This window comes from Zootoca vivipara, chromosome 4, assembly GCF_963506605.1.
Source record: "Zootoca vivipara chromosome 4, rZooViv1.1, whole genome shotgun sequence".
Taxonomy (NCBI): domain Eukaryota; kingdom Metazoa; phylum Chordata; class Lepidosauria; order Squamata; family Lacertidae; genus Zootoca; species Zootoca vivipara.
The window spans coordinates 52,787,039-52,813,493 of NC_083279.1; the positions used below are offsets into that span (position 1 = coordinate 52,787,039).

The following is a 26,455-nucleotide window of genomic DNA, read 5'->3' on the forward strand; positions in this document are numbered from 1 at the left end:
TTATGGCCTACTTGAAATGAGGCTGCACTTTAAATTTTAATACTGTATTTTAATCTGTATTTTAACTAATTGTTTTTATGTTTTATTGTGGTTCTGTTGGTATCAGCCACTTATGGCCTACTTGAAATGAGGCTGCACTTTAAATTTTAATACTGTATTTTAATCTGTATTTTAATTAATTGTTTTTATGTTTATTGTGGTTCTGTTGGTGTCAGCCGCCCTGAGCCCGGTTTTTGACTGGGGAGGGCGGGGTATAAATAAAAATTTATTATTATTATTATTATTATATTAGTGATCATATAACTAGGCTGTTTGGATTTTCAAGCTTTGCTCCAAATTGGAGCCACTCTATGATAAATACCTTCCCCCTCTTCAAGAGAAGCACATGTATCACATGAGTATGAGCTGGAAATAATGTTTCACTGCACCTGATTCCTAAACAACATAGACAATAAACAGCAATAGCTCTGAATTTAGATGGAATTAATTCACCTATAACATATATCATGCCAAAAGGGGGTAGAGTGGGGCAGAACAGACTTATGCGCATCCCGCTGACATGCGCGGTGGCCAGGAACGCAACGCTTGTGCGAGTGGGAAGTTGCCTGTACTGTCTTTCAGGCCATAACACCTTAAGGTGGCTCACATAATAAAACATTTAAAATCCATATTTCCCCCCCATCCCCAGCAACAATGCCATATAACCCCCTGCCCCTGTAAAGTGATAAAATAGAAAATACAATAGTAAAATGCTGAAAAGTTATAGTACTGTACATAAACCTGGACCAGCCTCAAATCAATCATTTAAAAGTGTGTTTAAAAGCTAGGTATTTAGAGCCTTTAAACAATCAACAGGAGAGCCAACTGCTCTTTCCATGGGAAGGAGTTCCATAATGTTGGGGACAGCACTGAAAATGCCATGTCTTCTGTAACCACCAGCCTTATTGATGTTGCTGGCAGTTCCGCAAGCAGAGCTTTTATAGCTGATCTTAAGGCACAGCCATACGGGAGCAGGCGATCTTTCAGACAGCCCAAGTCATTTAGGGCTTTAAAGGTAACCAGCACTTTGCCATGGCTCTTCTGGGCCCAAATCAATCAGTACAGCTGGTACAAAGTTGGAGTTACATGCTCTCTCCTGACATCTGTTCACTATTTCTACAGCTTCCCTAGGCCTAGTAGGTGTAAATGATGAGTGACAGAGCTGTTAGACACTTTAGCCCAGGCATCCCCAAACTGCGGCCCTCCAGATGTTTTGGCCTACAACTCCCATGATCCGTAGCTAAGAGGACCGGTGGTCAGGGATGATGGGAATTGTAGTCCAAAACATCTGGAGGGCCGAAGTTTGGGGATGCCTGCTTTAGCCTGATCATCTTGGTTACTTCAAATAGATGTTAAATAGCACGGGAAACAGAAATGGAACATCTTTAGCATTCCTGACCCCCCCCCCCCGGTTCCTATATGCTTTAATTCCCTTGGGTGTAGAGTCCTGTCTGTTTCAAATAAATGCTCTGCGGGTCCTGGTTTGTGGTTGTGCAAATCCTATTTCTTCATAAAGTTCTGCAACAAAACTTTTCCTGTTTCATGGCCCGTCTGAAGGACTTTGCATTTTATCTGTGGACATCATACTGATTTCCAGATTGTCTGCTGATGTGTCATTTTCTTGGACAGGTTTTTCCCATTAACGGAAGGCAACTTGCACACACTTCAGAATCTGTCTCCATTTTTACTTCAGGAAGACAAGGAAGAGCTAGTCATTCAGTGCACTGCTAAACTAATGACCTTCAATGAAAGTGGACTTTACAGTACTGATGGTCAGTGCTTTAAATATTATCTCCAATGTTTCATTAACTTGTAGGAGTCAGATTTTTAATGCACCAATTTAATTAGATGTTTGCTTGCCTTTGAGAATTGCTTCTGCTCTTCATTGAAAGAGGATAAAGCTCTTGACGAGTCAGTGTATTAAGTGCTTTTTTCCAAGGTGCATATTATTAAGTGTACCCATTAGATAAATGGTAAATCTAAGTTTCTTTTAGACAAGTTCTGATTTATTACAGATTGAAGAAAATGGAATATGGATGCCCTTTTAAAAGCTGAACGTTAGGAATTACTTATCTTTTTCTGATCTTGCATCCAACCCCCAGTGTTCACATCTTGTTCTGTTTCTAATTTACTGCTTTTCTTGTTGTTTTCAATAACATTTAATGTGATATTTTAAATCTAGCATTTGACTCTGTTTTAGGAGCTTTTGGGTATCTTGCTATTTTAAATTCCTGCTTGAAATGCGGAAGCATTGATTATGGAGATCTAATGCCTGGAATATTAAAAATCATCATATCCTGGCGAAATGACTATGAGGACAGCTTTCTTTTCAGCTGGTGGGTAGCTTTGTTACAGTTTTATTATGACTGGTCTGTGTTGCACACTTGAAATGCTTATATTTATAAGAGGGCTGCAATTCAATGAAATAACTGTTTGGAATTTGTGTAAGTGTAAACAATATTTCTGAAGCAAGAAGCATACTTTCCTTTTTAGAGGATCTCCCTTTGTCTTAATAGGCATTATCTTAGCAGAGGTATTCCTCCTGTGTGTGAGAGAAGGGGAAATCCCTCTTTGCTTTCTGCAGTGTTCACAAATATTGAAAAAAATACTTTACAAAGTATTGCCTGATTAATTTTCATTTTTGTAATTTTCCTCCCTGCCCCCAAGCAATCTACGGGAAGGAAGCCCACAGGTGCTTGGCTTGAACATAGAGATGATCCGGTTTATTTCTTTGTTGCTGAATGATCCTTCCTCTTTGCTGGAGAGTGAGTGGGATTTTGTCATGTGTTCCATGCTGGCCTGGTTAGAGGTAAGAAGCAAACTTAAATGTAGGGAATGATATTAAGGCCTCTGCATGAAGTCTTGAGAATGCAGATATTTTTCTTTGTGAATCCACTGGGTGGCAGCTCCTTCCTTTGAGAAATCTAAAATAAGCAGCAACGGCCTGTCATGTAAACTTAAGTAATATTACAGTCATACCTCGGTTTAAGTATGCTTCGGTTTGAGTACTTTCAGTTTAAGTTCTCCGCGGACCTGTCTGGAATGGATTAATCCACTTTCCATTACTTTTAGTGGGAAAGTTCGCTTCAGGTTACGTATGCTTCAGGTTAAGTACAGACTTCTGGAACCAAATGTGTACTTAAACTGAGGTACCACTGTATTGTATGGTGATACTGTAGAATTGGCTACAATAAATGTTTTGAACTTTTATGAAGCAAAATTTTCAGAACACATTTAAGATTACCTGAGCTCAATCTAGTCCCGTGCACCAGTTCCACAACATGTTCAACAAAACATAACTGATAGTTTATTTTGCTAAAATATGCTTAACTGATAAATGTTACACCTGACCTTGTACAAAGAGATATGGAACAAGAATGATGTCAAAATGAGGGTAAAAAAAGAAATATAGAACATAGAATCATAGGATTATAGAGTTGGAAGAAGGAACCATGAGGGTCCCACCCCCTACAGTGGAGGAATCCTTCTGCCCAATGTGGGGCTCGAACCCATGACCCTGAGATTAAGAGTCTTATACTCACCAACAGAGAGATCCTGCTGTTCTCAGGATCATTAGAGAAAGAAAAAAGACTATTGGAACCTATTTTCATACTTAAAGAAATTGCTTTGGACGGCTTCCGGGTTCAGCGCCAGCGCCGATCGGCGGGGTCTCGTCTCGTCTCCGAGACGGCCCGTCCCTGCTAGGAGTGGGGAGGGCAGCGAGAGCGACGCTGCGCCCCTTAGAACCTCGGGAAGGGCGTCCCGGGGGCAACTTGCTCGGCATAGCCCAAATCCGGACTCCCCAACTCTTCGGTTAGCTCTAATAAGAGCTCCGGAGCGAGGAGGGTAGAAGTCGCGGGGGCCATTTTGAGCGGCAACGTTATTCTAGCAGGGAGAAGCTTCAAGCCGAAGGCGGAGAGCGCTGGATTCTTCCGAAAATAAAACGATTGGAAAAGATTGTAAGTAACCTCACGATTTGGATTATAAAACAATTTGGATCTGGGAGAGAGGGGAGAAAAGAGGAAGCCACCCCCCCCACGGCAACAAAAGAGACAGTAAATAGAAACCCGAAGCCATAAACAGAAGATTTACAATTCAAAGGATCCCTCAAAGGCATCAAAGAGAATCTCCCCTTTGATGCAGGGTGAGAAGGGGAGAGAGACTGTGGTTTATGACTGCCCTGCAGCAAAAGGTAAAGACTGAGAAAAATCTTTCTTTTCCTCGGGAGCCGGCAGCCCAGGCAACCCAGTGAGTTGATCAGGATTTATGAGTCAATTTTTATTTCATTTTGTATTTCTGGACTTTGTGGAATTTCTTTTCTGGTTTAAATGTTTGTGAAATGTGAGTTCGAACTTTATTGTTAATAAGACTTGAAGAATGCAGCCAGCTTGTTAAAATGGAGTCGAGAAAATAAACTGTGATCATATTCCACCCCACGTGACAAGTTTTGACCTTGGCAGGATTGAATTATGTCAACAAAAAAGTGTTCCCCTGAGTTCCAGCGGTCTGTTTTGACCTTAATGTGGGAAACAAGAATAGAGTTATGTCAAGAGGAGACACGACGGCAAGAGTTACAGAAAAAATTTCAGATGGTGATGGCAGAATATGATTTTTTAGGAGATGAAGCTTTTGACACTGAAAAAGATGAATGTGAGAATGACAATGATGATGACTGTGATTTGGAAGGAAAAGATGAAGATGAGGACTGTGATGATTCAACACAAAATGAAGCACACCACGGAAAAAATGATGACTTTACTCTACAAAAAGTTGGATGGAATGCCCCGCTTTTGAGGGGGGCACGATTGGTATTATTGGAACTCCAGAACGCCCACAGGGAAGAAGGAAAAATATGCAGAGAAGAGAAGAAATTCAGGGGCCCTGTATGGTGGCCTGGATGGCAAAAGACTGTAAACAGGGGGTGGGGTGAAGGGAAAGTGATGTTGTGATTACATGGATGGATTAACAGGTTTATAACTGGTCTGCTGATTATGGAATTTGCTGGATTGGGGGGGTGGAGCCGGTAATCGGGGATGTAAGGTTAAATTGAGAATAGTTATAGTTTTAAAAGTGAATGGATTTTGGAAAATGTGAAAATATGGAGGCTTATAGAGGGAGAAAAAATTAGGCACGGGAAGATAAAATGGGAGTTTGATTTTTCAGTGATTTGAAGTTGTATAAGATACAAAGGTGTATTTCTATAAAGTAAGAAACTGTTGCAGATGATAAAAAAGGGATGGAAACCGGGGAAGGGGGGGAGGGGAAGCCCACAAAATATGGTTTTAAAATCATGAATGTAAGAAAAAATTTTCTGTTTTGTATTGTTTTTTTCTCTTTTTTTGCCCTTTTTTTTCTTTTTTCCTATTTCTATTTTTCTTTTTTTTTTTTTGGTATGACAATAGATGGTTGGATGGATGGCCTCCTGCGTACTGCCCTGGTTTGCTGGAGCTCCCTGGTGGCAGGGGGGGGCTTTGGGGTCAGGGGAGGGGGAGGAGGACAGAAATCCAAGCATAAAATGGAACATCTCTGACTGTTCACATACATGGGATACTTCTGTGGCAGGGGAGGACCCATGTGGGTGGGTAGGAAGGAGGTGGAAAAGGTGTTTATGTATGTACCGTTTTTTTGTTTTTTTTGTATTCTGTAAAATTAATAAAAAGTATGTTTAAAAAAAGAAAAAAAAGAAAAAAAGAAATTGCTTTGATTTGTTATAGAAGGGTGTGAAGGACTCCCTGGTCCTGAATGGGGTATCTGTGCCCCTGAAGGACCAGGTGCGCAGCCTGGGAGTCATTTTGGACTCACAGCTGTCCATGGAGGCGCAGGTCAATTCTGTGTCCAGGGCAGCTGTCTACCATCTCCATCTGGTATGCAGGCTGAGACCCTACCTGCCTGCGGACTGTCTTGCCAGAGTGGTGCATGCTCTAGTTATCTCTCGCTTGGACTACTGCAATGCGCTGTATGTGGGGCTACCTTTGAAGGTGACCCAGAAACTACAACTAACCCAGAATGCGGCAGCTAGACTGGTGACTGGGAGCGGCCGCCGAGACCACATAACACCGGTCCTGAAAGACCTACATTGGCTCCCAGTACGTTTCCGAGCACAATTCAAAGTGTTGGTGCTGACCTTTAAAGCCCTAAACAGCCTCGGTCCTGTATACCTGGAGGAGCGTCTCCACCCCCATCGTTCTGCCTGGTCACTGAGGTCCAGCGCCGAGGGCCTTCTGGCGGTTCCCTCACTGCAAGAAGCAAAGCTACGGGGAACCAGGCAGAGGGCCTTCTCGGTAGTGGCAGCCACCCTGTGGAATGCCCTCCCACCAGAGGTCAAAGAGAATAACAATTACCAGACCTTTAGAAGGCATCTCAAGGCAGCCCTGTTTAGGGAAGCTTTTAATGTTTGATGGATTTCTGTATTTTAATATTTTGTTGGAAGCCGCCCAGAGTGGCTGGGGGAACCCAGCCAGATGGGCGGGGTATAAATAAATTATTATTATTATTATTATTATTATTATTATTATTATTATTATTTAAGAAAATGTGTAACTTTTAGATTAATTTAGATTAAAATTATTCTTTGAATGGGTGTTATTAAAATCCCTCAGGTTTGTTTTTTTAAAAAAAGGAAAAATAGAGCCCAAGTTAGTGTTCTTCTTTCTTTTCCAGACAACAAGTGACAGCCAGGCAGTCTTTCCTGTTGCCCTTGTGCAAGTGTTTGCCTGTGTCAGCTGCGACTTGAGTGCTGCCTCGAGTGCTTTTTTCCAGGCAGCAACTCCTGAAATCAATGAAAAACTTCCACCAAACCTCATGGCTGAATGGCAGGAATTCTTTTCTGAAGGCATTCATAGTTTACTTTTATCTTTGCTGGTAAAAATTACAAGTAAGTCTGGCAAATGATAAGTATACTATGGAAAAGTAACTGACTAATATTTTGGACACTCTGCTTTACTGCATCTTAAGATTGCAGTTTTATCTAACAGTCTTAGAAATACAGGGCCTTTCAGTGTCCAACACTGTTCTGTTTGTATACTGTGGTGGTCTATTTACCTGGTTAGGCTGTTAAGCTCATTGATAAAAATAATAATGAGACTTTCAGCAGTGCTCTGGAAATACTTCACTTTTTGCAATCCATTCAGGAAAGTATGTAAATTTAGTGTGCTGGGTGCTTCCAGACTGTCACTGTTTTTCTGGAGGGATTCAAGGGCATACTTGAAATTTAGGTTTACACAGTTAAAGTAGATTAAAACATTCTATCACGAGGAATCAAATTTTTAATGGATTTTTTTGTGGTTAGGAAATTGAATGGGAAAAATACTGAACAGTATGGGATGAACAAATTATTAATGGAAAGATGTTAACAAGGAAATCAGGATGAATGCTCAGTTAAGACCAAATGTAGTCTAACTACTGTACTACATAAGCTTTATGCGTGCAAATCAAGATGAGTTGTCAGTAAATCAGAGGAGTCCTTTGGAGTACAATATCACATTTGTATGTTACATTTTTAAATAGTTTTCCAGGAGGAGAACTAATAATTCTATAATGTAAACTTGCTAAGATGAATTAAAATTGTGAATTCTCTTGCCTGAACAGGAAAAGAAAAAGATGCAATGGAAACATCATTTCAGAATTTCATGTTGAAATCTTTGGGGAAAGCTTTAATGTACATTTCAAAGGATCAGCTATTGAACCACAAACTTCCTGCCAAATTTGTTGCTGGCCAGAAGACAAATCTCCCTGATAAACTACAAACCTTGTTAAATACTTTTTCTCCAATGCTGCTCTTCAGAGCTAGACCTGTTCAAATCACAGTCTACCACATATTAAATAAGTAAGTTATCCCCTCCACACATACACTTTGATCTTGTTATAGCATAGAATATGTATTTAGAAATAGACCAGGGAACATACTACCGTAACATAACCAATTGCCAGTTCATTACTGGGCTTAGTTCAAGGTGATCACATTAGTTTGAAAGGTTCAGTCTTTCCAACCCGGAGCCTATGTAGGGCTTCTTGATTTCTAGGTCTGCCTTGAAGATGAAAGGCACACTGATTGACTACTGTTTCCACATCAAATCCACCAGGAGCTCCTACACTAAATGGTATTGGCCTCCTCTCAGAGGAATTGGTGACCACTATTGTCCTGTGAGCATCTGCTAGATTACTGATTCTAAATAAAGAGACTTACCAAGGGGGCATAGAGGATGAGGGAGAGCAAAGGGATGAATGGAGAGTCTCTTTCACCCCCCTGCTCTTCCATCTTCTCCAGTTTTGAACTATTGTGTCCCTTATATTTATTTTGTCAGGCACTAAATAGAATAAGGGTTAATATTGAGGATGAGGGTAATGATGCAAGCTATTTCTTTGTAGCACCTCTGTAAAAGGATGTTTCCAATACATAATGGTGTGCTTACTTGCTAGTAATATCCAATATTTAAATCCTTTTCAGAACAGATAATGCTGGGCCTTAAAAATATGGATAAAATCACTTTGTTTTTTTTTAATTTTTCTAAATCCCAGGTTAATGTCTGACTTGCCTAAATTTGACGACGAGGATCTCAAATCCTATGGTGATGAAGAGGAGGAGCTATCATTGTACGTTTCATTTTATTTATATAATGAACAAAGCAACTATCATAGTAGAACGTTAAAATGTTTCAACCACTTGCCAGACTTGGACTTTCAAGGCTTAAGTGGGAAGATGCACCTGTGATCCTTCAGTATTGTGTTTGTGTATGTACACACACACACACACACACACACACACACACACACACACACACCCCTCAGGAGCTGTCACATAGTTGCAGAAGGTACACCCCCCAAAGAACTGGGAAAGAGTAGAAATGTTCTCTGTGTGTTCTCTTCTTCCTGATGTCTTCACATTTAGGGGCATAAGAACCTTGTTGGATCAGACCATAGTCTCATCTGGTCCAGCATCCCACCTCTCATAATGGCCAACAAGATGCCTATGGGAAGCCTACAAACACTATCTGAGGGCGATAACTGTCTCCTGCCATTGAACCTCTGTGTTCAGGACTCACAGGCCTCCAATCCTGGGTGGGTAGTATTATGGCGTTCCAAGTAGGGCAAACTAGCCTTTAAACTGGGTAACACATTCACAATTTTAAGCAGTGATTCTGCCTTGGGAGTAGCCAATTGTTTGATGTCTGTATAGATCTTTTTGCTCCTTGCTCTGGGCTTATTCAGTAGGGCTGGTTTAAGTTCCAAGTCATATATTTAGACCTGGAAGAAGTTCTTTGTCGCCTTTTGGTAGCACATTCTAGGTGTTGACATCAAGGAAACGAAAATGAAATGAAATTCTCCTGGAGAAAAAGTCCTCCATTGAGGTGCTTGAGATAACATGGCATTGTTTAATGTGCTTACATGCTTGGTACAATGGAAACTGGTCTGAGTGTAAAAATTATCACCTTTCCTGCCCTTACTTTAGGTCCCCACCAGCAGCTCTTATGACTGTGCTTGCCACTCAGGAGGAGTTACTGGAAAACATCCTAGAAGGCATTCCGGTTGGAGAGTTTGCAGTTATTCAACCACTAAGTGATGAGTTTTGCCTTGTTTTAGGATACCTCCTCACCTGGAAATTAATACTAACTTTCTTCAAGGCAGCATCTTCTCAGGTGAATAAAAGGTTTTATCTTTATCTCCTCACCCTGTGACACACATATACCCATGTACTTCTCCACATCCTTCTACTGACAAATGAATTCAGTTGTGTCCAGTTATTCCTAATCCACAGCAGTAGGAAATAATCAAGCCTTTTGCTTGAAAACCATCATTGGTACAAATGAAAACATTTCAAATCCTTTTGCCCAGAACTTGGGAGCTTCAAAATAGCAGCCATATGGTGTCCCACTATCCATTTTACCAGTATTCCCAAGTCATTTTTGCCAGTGAGGAAAAAGTACTTTCATATATATGAACAAGGGTTATGGTCGTTCTCATGCCAGTTTGGATAAATGATATTGTCTTGTAGCATCTGGCTGCGAGAAGGAAAGACTTGGAAGCGCATAGGGTATGTTTCATACCTGGCAACTTGAAACCCAAGGCAATCTTAGCAACATGAGTACGTTGCTAAATTGCTCCATAGAAATACGTATTTGTGATGTTGTATCCTATTTTTTAAAAATTGTTTGAACTGCATTACCATTAATTTCCTTGCAAGTGTGTATTAAGGCTTTATATAAAAACAGTCTTGTCTAATCTGCTGTGAATCCCACTAAGCCTTTTCATTACTCTCATTGTATACATTCCTTCAGTTTAATGCTTCTGAGAACAGATTTTATTGGGAATAATTTTTATATGGTTTCACCACCAGCTGCGAGCTCTTTATTCACAATACCTCCGAAGAACTAAGAGTTTGAATAAACTATTGTATCACCTGTTCAGGCTTATGCCAGAAAACCCAGCCTTTCCAGGATCAACAGCTGAACTCCCAAGTAAGGATGTAAAAACGTACTTTACGGAAGAGCTTGACTTAGACATCAAAGGTCAGTCCAAATAGTTTTAGCTTTCATTGACATTGAATTTCTTTCATTGTATGAAACAACTGTGGAGATATTGAACTGTTCTTATTTACAAACCACTTCCCCCATTTGTTATCCAGACACCTCATTGCTGTCTTCCCACATCCCGCATTTGGCATGTTCTGTTTACTGTATGACATTAAAAGATTTGCCAGCCATGGTTCGTCTTTGGTGGAATAGCTGCGAGAAACGAGTCTTCAACACTGTAGATAAATTTACAAGCAAATATGTCAGCAGTGTACTTTCTTTACAAGAAATATCTTCAGTGCAGACCAGTACACAGTTGTTTAATGGAATGATGGTTAGTATGATCTTATCTACATAAATTTATTTCATTCTTTGACAGGTCTGATACTGTAGAAAGTAAATTACCATCGAGTGTTCAATCAGAAGCACACACTTTTATCTAATGTTGTTTCTGGAAAACAGGTTTGTGCATATATAGTGCTCTGAATTAGGGTTCTGATCATCTGCAGTCTATGTATGATTCTATAAAGCAGGCACATCCAACAGGTAGATCGTGATCTACCGGTAGATCACTGGACATCTGTGGTAGATCACTGGTAGATCAGTGGCTCCCCCCAAAGAAGCTGAACAACTCTGGCTCCCCTTTAAAAGCTCAACATTTTGGCCCTTCACCCCCTAAAAATGGGCCTTCCCTCCTCCCTAAAAGTTCAACAATTTGACCTGAACCCCACATAACAGGGCTTTATTACCTTAAAAAAAGCTCAAAAACTTTGACCTGAATCCCCAAAAGGGGGGTAGATCACTGTCAGTCTTTAACTTTGTGAGTAGATCACAGTCTCTTGGGAGCTGCCCACCCCTGCTATAAAGTATTTAGAGATTGTATGAGATTAAAGGTAAAGGGACCCCTGACCATTAGGTCCAGTCGTGGCCGACTCTGGGGTTGCGGTGCTCATCTCGCATTATTGGCCGAGGGAGCCGGCGTATAGCTTCCAGGTCATGTGGCCAGCATGACAAAGCCGCTTCTGGCAAACCAGAGCAGCACATGGAAACGCCGTTTACCTTCCCGCTGTAGCGGTTCCTATTTATCTACTTGCATTTTGACGTGCTTTCTAACTGCTAGGTTGGCAGGAGCTGGGACCAAGCAACAGGAGCTCACCCCGCCACAGGGATTCGAACCGCCGACCTTCTGATCAGCAAGCCCTAGGCTCAGTGGTTTAACCACAGCGCCACCTGGGTCCCTGCAGATACTGCCATTAATATCAATCCCTGAACAAATTAATGTTTGGAAATGCCTCATGATATTTGTGGTAGCACACAGGACTATTCCAGGATTGCTTCTGCTTATTATATAGAAAAAAAGATCAAATATATTTGTGCTCATAAATGTTGCAGATACTGTCCTGTCGTTTCCGGGGCAGATCTCTTCTATAAACAGCCATTTTCAGTGTCTCTGTTCTGGCTAGTTAAAAATGTTGCGCATATTTCAGTGGGGGGAGGAATAGAAGTGTATTGCAAGTAAACTTTACAAATGTATATATTTGAGGTGCATTCCAAATTATCTGCTATATGCCTTTTTGACAAGTATTCTGCCTGCTATGGATTTGTTTTTCCATAGGTAAAAGCTCGATCTGCTACGCGAGAAGTCATTGCTACCTACTCAGTTGATGATATATTCATTGAACTGATAATACAGCTTCCTCCAAATTACCCCCTGGGTTCCATAACTGTTGAGAGTGGAAAGAGAGTTGGTGTAGCAGTGCAGCAATGGCGCAATTGGATGCTACAGTTGAGCACATATCTCACTCATCAGGTTTGTGTTACTTAAAAGTAGCATGATGGTTCAGTCCTTGCCATGTATTTATCCACAGGTTAGGTCTGCTCTGAACAGCAGGTGGGTGCAGAATAGCATGGCAGCTTCTCACCATTGGACAGCTCCATTCTGTCTAGCTCAATATAACCTGCAGTCTGAATGCTATCTGCATGGGTGCCGAAATTGCCTTCTCCTGAATTTGCACTCGCAAGTCCAGTCCCTAACTGAGCAGGGAGAGAGAAGTACTTTCCAAGCATGGATCCAGTCAGATCTGCACTACCAAATAGCCCTTGCTATTAAAATGGCAGGTGCTTCAGTCAAAATTCCTGTTCTTTTTTTTAGAAGAGAGTGAGTTGTGTAGTATAGCTATTAAGTAAAATGTATGCTTGGCAGATTCTGATCTATGGAAAACAACTCTTGCTAAAACTATAGCAACAGAACTAAATGGTCACCAGATACAGTGGAGTACTTTACAGTGGTACCTCGACATCCGAATGACTCGACTTCCGAAGTCGGCAAACCCGGAAGTCTTTTTACCGCGTGCGTGTTCTGTGTCTGCGTAGAAGTGCAAAATTGCGCTTTGACAACCGAAGACCTTGACTTACGAAGAGCGCTGCGGAACAGATTGTCTTTGTAAGTCGAGGTACCACTGTATTTTGTAGTAGACAGCATTAATGGTGGGACGCTATGCTTTAAAAAAAACTTTCACGATATGGTAAAACTTCCTTGTAAAATAGTTGAAAGGACTGTGAACTAGTATGAGAAGTGAAATACTCAAAGGACAAACTTGAAATAATGCATTATTGATTCCTGAGACGACTTATTTTCTTTTAGAACGGAAGTATAATGGAAGGCTTAGCATTATGGAAAAACAATGTGGATAAACGCTTTGAGGGTGTCGAAGACTGTATGATCTGTTTCTCAGTCATACATGGATCTAACTACTCTCTTCCTAAAAAAGCTTGCAGAACATGCAAGAAAAAGTTCCATTCAGCCTGTCTGGTAAGTACCTGGAATCTTCTTCTTCTTTGGCGATCACTCGTAGCCGAGTAAGATTGTCTTCCATAAACACGGTTTTAACAATGGGTCTGTAAGTGACTGTGGAGGCCAATTCTGGATCCACGTCCTTCCACAGTGGGGACATTGGTTTCTAGGCGGAGTTGATCACGGTGTGGATTTGCCAAGCGTGCCTTCCTCTTAGCACGTTTCTCCATTGCGTCCTGAGATCGAGTGTCTTCAAAGCCCATGACATCTTTGATAAAGGCTGTTCTCCAACTGGACCGCTCGCAGGCCAGTGTTTCCCAGTTGTCAGTTTTTATACTACATTTTTTAAGATTTGCCGTCTTTAAAGAGACTGTCTTTAAACCTCTTTTGTTGACCACTAGCATTACTTTCCATTTTTAAGTTTGGAATAGACAAATTCTGAACCAAGTTTCAAATAAGAAACCAAAAGCTTCAGTGGCTTTAGGAGTAGTCAAATCATAGCTGCCAAGTTTTCCCTTTTCTCACGAGGAAGCCTATTCAGCATAAGGGAATTTCCCTTAAAAAAGGGAGAACTTGGCAGCTATGAGTCAAATCCACAAAACAGTAGCTGAGTTTTAGTAAAATTGAGAGGATAAATCCTCTTGTAATGAGTAGCAAGTCTTTCCCTTAAGAAAACGTAACTTACTTCCATACTGCATTGTAAACTAATTATGCAGCTGACATTCTTGAAAACTTAGTGTAGTATGCTCATACAGGAAAGCTATCTGCCCATGGTAGTAAGCCTTAGAATAGGACAATTAAGTCCTTAAGCACCCAAATGGGCAAAAAACCTCATTGAATAATGGGCTTCAGAAATAGCTTTCATTTTAATTTCACAGAAGTTACACATGTGATAGTTACTCAATATTTAAGACATAAATAAAACTTGTTCATCTAGCAACCTTACATTTAATATAAAATGTATGTCAAATCTGCTTTTAATATTCTTATTTTTATTCTTTCAGTACAAATGGTTTACATCTAGTAACAAGTCCACCTGTCCGCTTTGTCGGGAGACCTTCTTCTGAAATGACTTCTCTGCTTCAATGAACTTCTCAAAGAAAATCAACAGCCACAGTTGGATTTAGCTGTGAAACACTAATTTTAGCTTGATTTACAAATAAAAATCTTAAGTTGTTTGATCAGGGTAACAAACAAATTGTATATGGTTTTTTTATATTAATAATTATTTATTATTGCTATCCTATATAATAATGTCCAAGTTGTCCCTGCGTCCAGTTGTCCCGTGTGTCCCTGGGGTACTGCGCATGTACCCCAGAGACACAGGGATTGGACGGAGGGACAACGGCCAACCGCCGCTCCGCCAACCGCCGCTCCGAAGCCCAGTCTCATGCTGGAGGTGCGCGGCGAGGCGGCGGGGGAAAGAAGCGCTCCCCCCGGCAGCCTTGCCGCGCACCTCCGGCATGGGATGGCGCTTCCTCGGCCGAAGCGGCAGCGGGCGCTGAGGGAAGCCGGCTTTGGCTTGGCGGCGGCGGGAAGAAGAGGAGGAATTCCTCCTCTTTTTCCCACCGCCGCCAAGCCAGTCCCCAAGCTGAAGTGCGGCACGGTGGGGGCTTTTCGCTGTTTGACTTCCCGGAGTGAAGGGGGAGGCAAACGGCGAAAAGCACCCGCCGCGCTGCACTTCGGCTCGGGGACTGGCTTGGCGGCGGCGGGAAGAAGAGGAGGAATTCCTCCCCTTCTTCCCGCCGCCGCCAAGCCAGTCTCCGAGCCAAAGTATGGCGCGGCGGTTTTTTTCGCCGTTTGCCTCCCCCTGGGGGGAAGGCAAACGGCGAAAAGCCCCCACTGCGGACTGGCTTGGCGGTGGCGGGAAGAAGGGGAGGAATTCCTCCCCTTCTTCCCGCCACCGCCAAGCCAGTCCCGGAGCCGAATTGCGGCGTGGCGGGGGCTTTTTGCCGTTTGCCTCCCCCTTAGCTCGGGGAAGGAAAACGGCGAAAAGCACCCCCCCGCGCCGCAATTCGGCTCTGTCCCCCGCGCGCTTTAGTTTGGGGAAGCAGGCAGGGAGACGCAACAGCCCGGGAAGCTGCGGGCTGTTGCGTCTCCCTGCCTGCTTCCCCGAGCCGTAGCGCATCGGGGGACAGCCGAAGATCGGCGGGCGCTGTTTGCCGGGGTTGACAAACCCCGGCAAGCGGCGCCCGCCGATCTTCGTGTGACAGGCAGTGGGGAATGCAGGCAGGCAATAGAGCAAGCGCCTGCCTTCCCCGCCGCCAGTCCCCCGGTGCTTCGTGCAGCGCTGCTGGGTGCCGACCCGGCAGGCCGCTTCCTTGATCTGGCGGCCTGCTGGGTCGGCGCTGATCAGCGCTGCGCGGAGCACCGGATCGAGGAGCCGGCATGCATTCTAGCGCCCGTTTATTTAACGGGCTGAAGACACTAGTATATATATATTAAAGCAAGGTATTCTGACATCTCGGACAAAAACTGATGGTATGTAAAGCCTCAGCTTGTGTGCTTTGGTTAATTCCATTTCCAGAACACCACCAGTGCAATGCTGTGCATACTAGGGGTGCCATATTTTGAAGAGCAAAAAAAGAGGACGTGGAGCCCCCTCGCCTTCCATGGCGTACATGGACTGTGGACCACGAACACTATACCCTCCAACATTTCTGTTCAAGAAATTCAGTCCTGATCAAAAGAACTTCTGTCTTCATTGTAAGAAACATTATAATACAGGATCAAGTATTATTGTCTTTTGTGCAACCTTTTGGAGACCACCTGACTATAGCTCTCAGTGGGTCAGTTTGAAACCCTTTATTCCAGAGGAGTTTTTGTTTAACATGTAGTCTTCAGGACTTGCAAAATTTAAGTACTGAGAGCTTTTCTCTTCCTGCTTGTCTGGAAAGTACTCTGGTGCCTTTTAAGCCACATTTCCTCAATATTTCGATAATTTCATCTGCAATTACAAATGAGAAATCACAGCTCAGTTTAAAGCAACAGATGAGTCCTAGCCTTCTTAAACAACTATCAGCCAAAATTATCTTCAAATTTCTTTCAGCATTAATTTTGCAAAAAAATAAATAAACCATACACAAACACAATACACCCAGCTAGATTTCCTGTCTACTGGCAAAAAGAAAAACCTGTAGAAAGCTGATACTAATTACCAGCACTGTCGTGAGAACAGATATAGAAGAAAACTAAGCAAGGTTCTTTACTCCTTATTCCTGACCAGTGTAAGGATCACTTATCTATCATTTCCAAGTTTCTCTCATTTTAAGAGCTACACACTTGGCTATTAAAAAAAGAATAATAATTATTCACAGCCTAGCCTGTTTGGCTCTCAACCAAAAAATCTCTTCCTTTGCTACTCCATGATTCACATTTACTTAACATTCAATTCTAGCAGCCTCTGACTCCCCTGTATGCCAACTGTAAACAGATGTAGAAACTCTGGGCAAGAATGGATCACTAACCCATTCTACAGCAAGCTTTGATTACATGACTAAGCAGCAATAGGCACGTGTCGAGTCACAAGGAAGTGTTGCAGCCCCTTACAGAAGTATTGCTGTTTACAGCTACAGCTTGAAGCAGATGAATCTGTTTGGAGCTCAGAGTGGAACAGATGAATCTGGAGCTCAGAGTGGGGTGGGTGACTTTTTGGAACCAGAAATGGAACTGGTATGGCCCTTTTTTCTTCCCTATCTTCCTGTCACCTTGTGTCGACTTTACTATACGGTGTTAAAGGATTTAGGTTGGGGGCTAGCTATCCCTAAACTCAAGTGTCCTATGCATTGATGGAAGCAAGGAATGTTTTTGAAGAATGGGAAAGAGTCTGCGTGACCTTTTTATTTCTCTTCCTGAAAAATCTTGGTAAAGTGCAAAAAGGGAAGTGTAACCTTTTTGGGTCCCTCTGGTGACCCTAATCCTCCAGAATACCTACTGCAGGGGAGGCATGTCAGAGGAGGCATGTGGCATTCCAGTTGTTCTTGGTCTCCAACAGTCCCAGGTAGGATAGTCAATGGTCACGAATTATGGGAGCTGGAAGACTTAACAACATCTGAAAAACCACAGGTCCTCCTTGCTATGTTAAAGCCCCAAGCAGGTTTTTTTCTTTCCTTCCCCCACTGTTGCCCTCAACATTCTTTTAGACATGTTAGAGATTTAATATTTTTAGTTTGTTCTTGCATGTTTCTGCATACCAAAGGAGCCCCCTCCTTAATATGTAGAAGTGTCTACCTTTTTTTGGGTGGTCCCATTTAGTATCCAAGCAGATAGGTGATCCTGAGGCTAAATGGATATTAGAGGAAATATGATGGTCATTCTAGCCCAGGCATCCCCAAACTGTTAGCTAGGGATGATGGGAGTTGTAGTCCCAAAACATCTGGAAGGCCGAGTTTGCCTATGCCTGTTCTAGCCCCCTGCAGGTGTTACTTGTATGAAGAAAGCCCATGTGATGAAAGGGAAGCATGGCTGTTCCTTCTAACTGTATCCTCAATGTTCTGTGCTGGGACAGCCTCAGAATCCACACATTGAGTGTTGATCTATGCATGAGACATACCTTTGCAACCATCCACATTAAATGTATAAGCATCAGGGGGCAAAGCTGGCCCAGCACAAAACACCTGGGATGGGGCCCCACTTTCCCTTCATCATATGGAATTCATTCATGTGAATAAGGTATGAAGGGGGATTCTGTGTTTTCCACAAGGGTTTTCACTAGCAGTAGCTAAATACTAGACAGACTACTCAAGATGTATGCAGCTCATATAAAGTATCAGGAGTGGCTGAATCCAGTTTGGCATAAAATTGTCTCCGATACTCATTCAAATGGATTACAAAATTATTCTAAAGCATGCCTCTCCAAAAAGATTTAACGTATAAAGTAAAGACTAGCCTAAACTGTTTTTAGGAAAAATGCCAAGTGTTTCAGTGTAAACTCCTTAAGTTTAAGAGGGGGGAAAGAACATAAGTATTGCTAACCTGGATCATTTTCTTTAATTGTAACTAAGTAAAATAATCCTTTAGCTGAAAGCAAGTCTGACACCAGTGGAAGGAGCCTGTCCATAACTTCTCTGCCATTTTTACCTCCAGCCCATGCTGCCTCTATTCCATGACTGTGAATCTAGAATAAATGAAATAGGAAAATTGCTCTTTGACATACCATGCAGCATTTTAGACAAAATAAAAACAAGATGACCTTTGCAATGACTGAAGTCAAACACATTTGAATTCAATCAATTATCTAAGTCACACATACTTGTTCAGCTTTTTAACCAATTTTGTTTAAGCAAGATGGCCTTACTGTCTATGATTACTGAAGAATCATCGGGATATGAAGTCTGCAAACCTATGCAGAGCTCCATTCAACACGAGGGTGCCTGAGATAAGATCAGGCATAAGACCAGGCTGCAAGTATCCAAAAAATGCATGCGCAAATTTCTTAACAGTAGTAATAATGGAAGACAGAAATACTTGACAATATTAGCTAGTTAATAATGAAAACAGATTTAGGAAATGCAGCTGAATTGAAATTTTCAGATAAGTGAAATTCAACATATTCAGTGGGTAACAACTGCTACCCAACTGCAACAGGTTGATAATCTATTTTCTCAAATGCATACATACCTCAGAAGAAGGGGTTACTACATAAGGTGGGTTAAACAGCAGTACATCAACTTTCCCATGCAATCGTGGCAACAACGCTGTTACCTAAACATAAGTTGACATGAAATAAATTAACACAATTTTTATCCTCCAACAATTTTCTACAAGTCTGCTTGTGTAAAACTTTCAATACGATTTAGTAAAGAATTTGGGACTGGGGGGGGGGGGAGTTACAGCTATTCCAGTTTGGTTCAACTTTAGCCCATGACCTCCAGTTAGGTCACAGAAGACTGACATATTATTAAAAGACTGGTTATCAGTCTAAAAGCTGTCTCATTGCCTTTATGCTCCAAGAAAAGGTCAAAACCAAAAAACTGATATTTTCAATTAACTCACTAAATTACTGGAAATTACAATTATTTTCCAAAGGAAGTGAAAAAGGGTACCTCTATATTAAAAGGATTAACATTTTAGAATTTGATCTGATTTAATATTTGTGTTCTGCTTTTCAAGCAACAATGTTGAGATGGATGTAGCTCACAATAATAACAGTAACATTAAAATTTACAAACATAACAGTCACTAGTAAAAAAACAATAGCATATAAACACCTCAAAAAAGCTAATTCACTGAACAATATGAACTCATAGTGCTATATTAGCACATCACAGTGAAGTGTTTGGTATTATGAAAGTATGCAGTATTACCTATCAAAAGGATGAGTTATAATTTGAATCTCACCAGATCGGTAATTATGGGCTGAATGTCAACATTATTATGTATGGCTGTTTCCACAGTGCACAGACCTGCCAGAGGGTTGATATCGGTACACCTATAAGCAGCAAATGAGCCATATTTCAATTAAAACAAGTAATTTTTAATAAACCAAAATAACTGGACATTAAATATCATTTAGAACTGTCACAATGGATACAAATAAATACCCACAGGTTGCAGTTCCTTCTAAGAGTATTCTCTTGTAGTTGGCAACAATAAGATATCCCTATCCGCTCTGACTGCAGAGATTTTGCGCCACTTAAGCTTTGAAAGAGAGAATAGTGGTAACGTTTATTAACCACTTTTATTTACTAGTCCTTGGGCTAGTAAGATTCACGCCAAACTTTTGCTTTTTGGAATCTTGCCTTTAGAAATTTTGAATTACGATCTTACCACAGCAAAAAATAATAATAAAAACGATATAGAGATTCAACGCAATCATATGCTTGGGGGGGGGGGGACATGTTCTCCGTGACACTTGGGTGTTACTCCTTCATCTCATGTGTCAGATTACTTATCATCTCTTCCTATTGCCATTCATCATTTTGCTTTTACTAAAGCACGTTTTAATGTTTTCCCCTCAAACGTCCTCTTTCATAGATTTTCTAAGGGCCAAATCTTGGTTTTATGTTCCTGTGATAATTGTTCGATTGAAACCCTACAGCACAAAGTGTTTACATGTCCTTTATATTGTGCTGTCCAGAATAACTTATTGCTCCCATTAATTCAAAAATTTCCTGGGTACCTGGCAGATTCGCATCTTGCTTTTTTATTGCAAGACACAAATCCGTTTGTAACTTTACAAATGGCAAAATTTCTAACTTCCATGCTGTCATACAAGAGACATAATGGTTTGCTATACGTAATTTGAAATTCTTTTATTATAATTTTATCTAATTCTGTATATCTTTTAACTTATTTTAGAATCATATGCACCCTGCCTTTACTTATCCTACAATACAATTTAAAATAACGTATAAATACTTACAAGTATAACGCTTTGGGTCCAGCAATTGAAGCCAAAAATGTTGAAACTACTCCAGATCCAGATCCTACTTCAAGGCAGATCTCAATGCTAAACGTTTTAGACATAAAAATAAGGATGCAATGAGATTAAAGAGGGCTGTGCCGCTACAAACTATTCAGACAGTGACTACATATCTTAAAAATATCTGAATAGATACAATGTATTTTTCTGCAGAAAAAAATTGAGATTAATATTATCCACTGTGAGCTTTACTTTAAATGGAATTACTATACCCACTAAGAAGCTTAAGTTCTATTTTTATAAATTAATAAGCTTGATATTTAAAGAGATTGAATTCATTTTCCATGTAGTTTTCAACTTCTGATTTTTTAAACTAGTAAATCCTATTTGAAATGCACTTATCCAGTCTAATGATGGCCTTTCAAAACAAACTGTAAGCCTAAGTTCTTTATATATTTTCCATCTGTAAATGCCAGTACGTATTCTACTTTTGCCTCCAAACCAGTGGGTCATCCTGCAGATGAATGCTTGCTCTAGAAACACTTAAGCACAGTTAACTGTCATAACTATAGGACAAGTGTATCCTAGATATCAAGCTGGACTACAGCCATAGTTCTAACAGAGCATATCTTGTGTATATAAGGTTTCAGATTCACCCCTTGGCAACACTACTTTAAAATGGGAATCTCAAGTACTACTACTGAGAAACATCTTGCCACAAGGCTGGTTGAACTCCTTTCAGCAGAAACTGTTCACAATCCTTGCTGCAACTAAAGCCATTACATTGGAAGAAAACACTATAGAGTATGACATAACCAGCTCTGGCAAGGCCCTACAAGGAAATCAAGTAAGGTGGTATGTTTTTGAGTACCATTAGAAGCGGCAGTGTGAGAGACAGACACATCTGATCCATGGAGCACAAGTCATCAGGAAATTCTACTTTCAAAGCTCCGTGAAACAGCAGCAACGCTCTTGAGGCTCAGGGGTCCTTGGTGGCATAGAGTGCCTTCGATCAGCTTCAGCTGGTGACCCAGCTGCACCCCTATCTGGACACAGATAGCCTAACTTCTATCATCTATCCTCTGGTGACCCAGCTGCACCCCTATCTGGACACAGATAGCCTAACTTCTATCATCTATCCTCTGGTAACTTCTAGTTTAGATTACTGCAATGGGTTATATGTGGGGTTGCCTCTGGAGTGTTTGGAAACTTCAGTTGGTGCAGAATTCAGCGGCCAGGTTGCTCATGAGGGCAAAACAGTTTGAGCAGTGCTAGAAACTGAGATATGTCAGTTAGGAACTAAATGGCACCTTAAACTTAGGTTATGGGCACAACAACGGAATGTCTAGGCACACTTTATAACAAGAATACAAAGCTGAAAATGAATGAACTGCAGATAAAATCTTATATTCATTTATGGTCTAGTCCTCTTCTGAAGACTGGGGGAAACACCAAAGCCATGCTTCCCCTGCCCACCCCCCTAATATTCTTAAGGTCTCTTCTCCAGTCTTCGGAGAGTGACTGGAAGTGGGGAGGCAGAAAAAGGTCTTCCTTTCCTTCCACTCTGCAGTTTTAATCTGAAATCTTAGGCGCAGTACTGTGCCCAGAGCTCAGAAACTACTGGTGCAAATGAAATTTCTTGTTGCAAAACGTGCCTAGAACAATGGGAGTTTTGAATGTTGGGTTTGAGCATATGACACCAATTCTGGCCTGAGTCCACTAGTTTCCAGGCCCAATTCAAAGTGCTGGTTTTGACCTATAAAGCCTTAAATGGCTCAGGATCACAATACCTCAAGGACCACATTTCCCCATTATGAATCCTCCCCAGAACCTGCAATAATCATCTGAGGCCCTTCTTCCTCCACGAGAGGTCCAGAGGGTGGCAATACGAGAACGAGCCTTTTCTGCAATAGCTCCCTGCTTATGGAATGCTGTCCCCAGAGAGGCTCCTCTGGCACCTTCATTACATATCTTTAGGCACCAGGCAAAAACATTCATCTTCTGCCAAGCCTTTGGCTAATTTAACTATTATTATTATTATTATTATTATTATTATTATTATTATTATTATTTATACTCCACCCATCTGGCTGGGTTTCCCCAGCCACTCTGGGCAGCTTCCAACAGAATATTAAAATACAATAATCTATTAAACATTAAAAGCTTCCCTAAACAAGGGTGCATTCAAAAAGTCTGGTAGGTGTTTTTCTCTTTGACATCCGGTGGGAGGGCGTTCCACAGGGCGGGTGCTACTACCGAGAAGGCCCTCTGCCTGGTTCCCTGTAACGTGGCTTCTCACAGCGAGGGAACCACCAGAAGGCCTTCGGCACTGGACCTCAGTGTCCGGGCAGAACGATGGGGGTGGAGATGCTCCTTCAGGTATACTGGACCGAGGCCGTTTAGGGCTTAAAAGGTCAGCACCAACACTTTGAATTGTGCTTGGAAACGTACTGGGAGCCAATGTGGGTGTTTCAAGACTGGTGTTATGTGGTCTTGGCGGCCACTCCCAGTCACCAGTCTAGCTGCTGCATTCTGGATTAGTTGCAGTTTCCAGCTCACCTTCAAAGGTAGCCCCACATACAGCGCATTGCAGTAATCCAAGAGAGTGTTAACTAGAGCAGTGCTCCCCAACCTTTTTATCCCTGCAGACCAGTCAACTTTGATAATTTGACCACGGCCCGCTGAGGGGGGGACGGACGTTGATTGTTTATATTTTATTTAGATTGTTTTGATTTAATTGATCCACGGACCAGGACCAGTCCGTAGCCCGGGGGTTGAGGACCACTGAACTAGAGCATGCACCACTCTGGCGACAGTCTGCGGGCAGGTAGGGTCTCAGCCTGCGTAGCAGATGGAGCTGAGAACTACCTAAAATCTTTTAAACTGTGTGGGGAAGTTATTGTTTTTGTTTGTTACTAAGTTATGCATTTTTGTATTTTAATATTCCAAACCACCTTGTGATCCTCAGATGAAGAATGCTATAGAAATTTAATAAACAAATAAAATATTTTTTTCAGTTGCCTTGAGAATGTGTGATCTAAGGGTGGGGCACAAATCTTTAAAAATAACCAACCCTAATATTAAGCAGTTATAAAATCATCTGCCACTGAATGCACCCAGATGATGCCTGTGATTCCATACAAATTTGTTGTGTGCACATTACTTTACGAGTGAATCTTAAAAAAGCGTGTGGAGTGCTTTTAAGGAATCTGCTTTTTGCTTATGCCATGATGGAGGAATGGGTATTGTGAGCTGGGCTCAATACCCTCCTTACCATTATTAGGCACACACACACATTTCTTTTCTTTTTTCCAGACTTCAAAGAACTCCAAATACATGGATATACACTTTTAGTTTAAATGCACACAATTTGAGGTTTGAGTGGGTTCAGTTTGATGTTTTGATCTGCTATAGTGGTCTGCATTTTTGCCGCTGCTTTAAAACGTCCACGCCGCTGTCTTAAAACGTCCTCGGAACGTAACCCACCTGCAGCACCTTCAATATAAATTCACGCGAAGTCAACGAGTTCAGTTTTTGAAAAGAGGCCAGAGCTGCGAGGCAGGAACTGGGGGCGGCCGTGCAAACGACCAGCACCGCCGCCGTTTGCGTGCGCGCGCACCCCCCCCCCCGCCGGCTCAGCGGCCTCGCGCGTCCTTCCCCCGCCTCCCTCCTGCCATTGGCTCCCTCACCTGGCGCTCCTCAGCTCCTCCGCGTCCCGCTCCAGAGCGTCCAGCAGCAGGAAAGTGTCTTCGGCGGGCTCGTAGACCTCGCTGAAGGAGCCCTGCGGCCCCACGTGCCGGTGCCACGGAGTGGGAATCATCGTGGGCCACCGCCAAGGGTTAAACAAACTGCGTCTCGCCTAAGATGAGAGAAACGGCCGGTTAGGCGGAGGGAAGACTGCGCAGCCGCAAAAAAAGTCCCGGATGTAAACTGATCATGACACATCCCTTCGTCTGAGGTGGTAGATATTTACAGTCCTGTAGAGAGGCACAGTGTTCTCGAAGCTACAAACATGAGTTTGACCAATCTGCGGGAGGCAGTGGAAGACAGGAGTGCCTGGCGTGCTATGGTCCATGGGGTCACGAAGAGTCGGACACGACTAAACGACTAAACAACAACAACAACAACAAGAGAGGCACAGAAAGACCCACAAAAGCGGTCGGCTGCTGGATGAGCATAGATTTCTTGACGTAGAGGGGCTGCTTCGCTGAGCAGGGACTTCCGGTGCGTTGCCTGCTGGGAAGGGCCCCTCTGGGAAGGAAGTATGTGGTCCGGATTTAAACTTGCCCCGATTTATAAACAACTCGCACTGAGCCCAAATTCCGGGTTCAGTGTGAACGTTCCAGGGCAGAACTTAGTGAAGGCTGCTCGGAGGCGGGAACCAGCAGAGAAATCCAGATTTTTAGCGTGGCTTTGGCCAGCGGCGTGTCATACTCTCCCAAACAAGGCAGCAGCAAAGGCAGGCGGTCACGATCTTTTAATTTTAGAGAGGGGGCTGTCTTTATGTTTCGTCATCTAACTATAGGGAAACATAGGGAGATAGCCGACGAAATCATTCTCAGAATGGCCACATAGGGAATCGATCTACTTAAATTAATGAACTCCGTTGATTGGAATGGGTTTGACAAATGTTGGGAATTACCCCTTAGTAACATTAAAACAAAAAACCCTCCCATGACTGCTTAAGCAAAAACGAAAGTGCTGAATGTAGGATGAGCTGTATACATAGGCGGCTTCATTCCTTTGTGCACTTAACCTGATACAGTAGTACATGCCATTAAACAGACTGTTTTACTTAAGAGTAAACTTGGATATGATTGCTGGGTATGATTCCTCTTTAAAAGTGTAAATTATCATCAATCTGCTACTGTAAAAGAGGTGCCAATTTAACATATATTTATCACTGATTGTAATTTTGCATTTCATTGCCATTAAAATTCCACTTTATTTTTTTCCAACACCTTCCAGCTAAGATTTCACTTCATGTGTCTGATAAAGTGGGCTTAAATCTACAGAAGCTTATGATATGTTTTACTCGGCATCACTCTTTCGCAGCTTAGTCATGCTCGGACAAACATCGGCTCCCTCAGCCTGTAAAGCGAGATGAGCGCCGCAACTCCAGAGCCGTCCATGACTGGACTTGCTGTCAGGGGTCCTTCATTTTGGGGGGTGTTTAACTAGGACGTAGGATCCCTGGGTTCAATTTTCCACTTGGATGTGAAACTCACCAGGTGACTCAATCTAAACTACTTTACAGGGTTGTTGTGGGGATTAACTGGGGAGGGGGAGAACAATGTGTGCTATATTGAACTTCTTGGATAAAATATGTATATGAATTCAATAAATAAATAAAAATAAGATACCACAAGACTGATTTTTCTGTAAAAGTGCAGTGTGTCTGTATGCAACACACTGAATGCCTTCATTCCCTTCTGCCTGCCCTGTGCCCCCTTTGTTAGACTCCCCCCACCCCACCCCACCCCACCCCACCCCAGGCCAACCTAATACATTTTGCTATCTGAGCCAAAAGACAAGTTGGTGCCCCAATCCCATTCTTGTGGGTGGAGTAGCAGTTAATTATTCAGTACAAGCACAGGGTGCCTCTTCAGCTGCACCTAGGGCAACAAGCTAGTTTAGAGAGTACAGGACAGATCACGAAGCACACACAACTCTGCCCTACAACAAAGTGCAGTAGTAGAGCAGGGGCATTCAGGAGGAACAGCTGGGAGCTGCATGGGTGTGTTCTGCTGT

At 42.2% G+C, this 26,455-nt stretch overlaps 2 protein-coding genes across 2 annotated transcripts in view; one reads left to right on the forward strand and one right to left on the reverse strand.

Annotated features, from left to right (window-relative positions):
* The window catches only part of LTN1 (listerin E3 ubiquitin protein ligase 1), a 34,791-nt gene extending 20,220 nt beyond the window's left edge, over window positions 1-14,571 (forward strand). The window contains exons 19-30 of the mRNA XM_035116569.2: window positions 1,669-1,811; window positions 2,240-2,375; window positions 2,707-2,848; window positions 6,700-6,913; window positions 7,627-7,864; window positions 8,557-8,631; window positions 9,488-9,674; window positions 10,373-10,544; window positions 10,661-10,881; window positions 12,163-12,357; window positions 13,192-13,359; window positions 14,346-14,571. Coding sequence (XP_034972460.1) covers window positions 1,669-1,811; window positions 2,240-2,375; window positions 2,707-2,848; window positions 6,700-6,913; window positions 7,627-7,864; window positions 8,557-8,631; window positions 9,488-9,674; window positions 10,373-10,544; window positions 10,661-10,881; window positions 12,163-12,357; window positions 13,192-13,359; window positions 14,346-14,408 — 1,954 coding nt within the window. The 3' untranslated portion in view covers window positions 14,409-14,571. The remainder of the gene's footprint in view (window positions 1-1,668; window positions 1,812-2,239; window positions 2,376-2,706; window positions 2,849-6,699; window positions 6,914-7,626; window positions 7,865-8,556; window positions 8,632-9,487; window positions 9,675-10,372; window positions 10,545-10,660; window positions 10,882-12,162; window positions 12,358-13,191; window positions 13,360-14,345) is intronic.
* Window positions 14,572-15,710: 1,139 nt separating this feature from the next.
* On the reverse strand, window positions 15,711-24,896 carry N6AMT1 (N-6 adenine-specific DNA methyltransferase 1). Its single transcript, XM_060273624.1, has 6 exons — window positions 24,394-24,896; window positions 20,705-20,791; window positions 19,681-19,771; window positions 18,961-19,044; window positions 18,316-18,457; window positions 15,711-16,288 (listed from the first exon to the last, which is right to left on the reverse strand). The coding sequence occupies exons 1-6, from the start codon at window positions 24,522-24,524 to the stop codon at window positions 16,182-16,184; spliced, it is 642 nt and encodes a 213-aa protein (XP_060129607.1). The 5' UTR covers window positions 24,525-24,896; the 3' UTR covers window positions 15,711-16,181.
* Window positions 24,897-26,455: the final 1,559 nt, after the last annotated feature.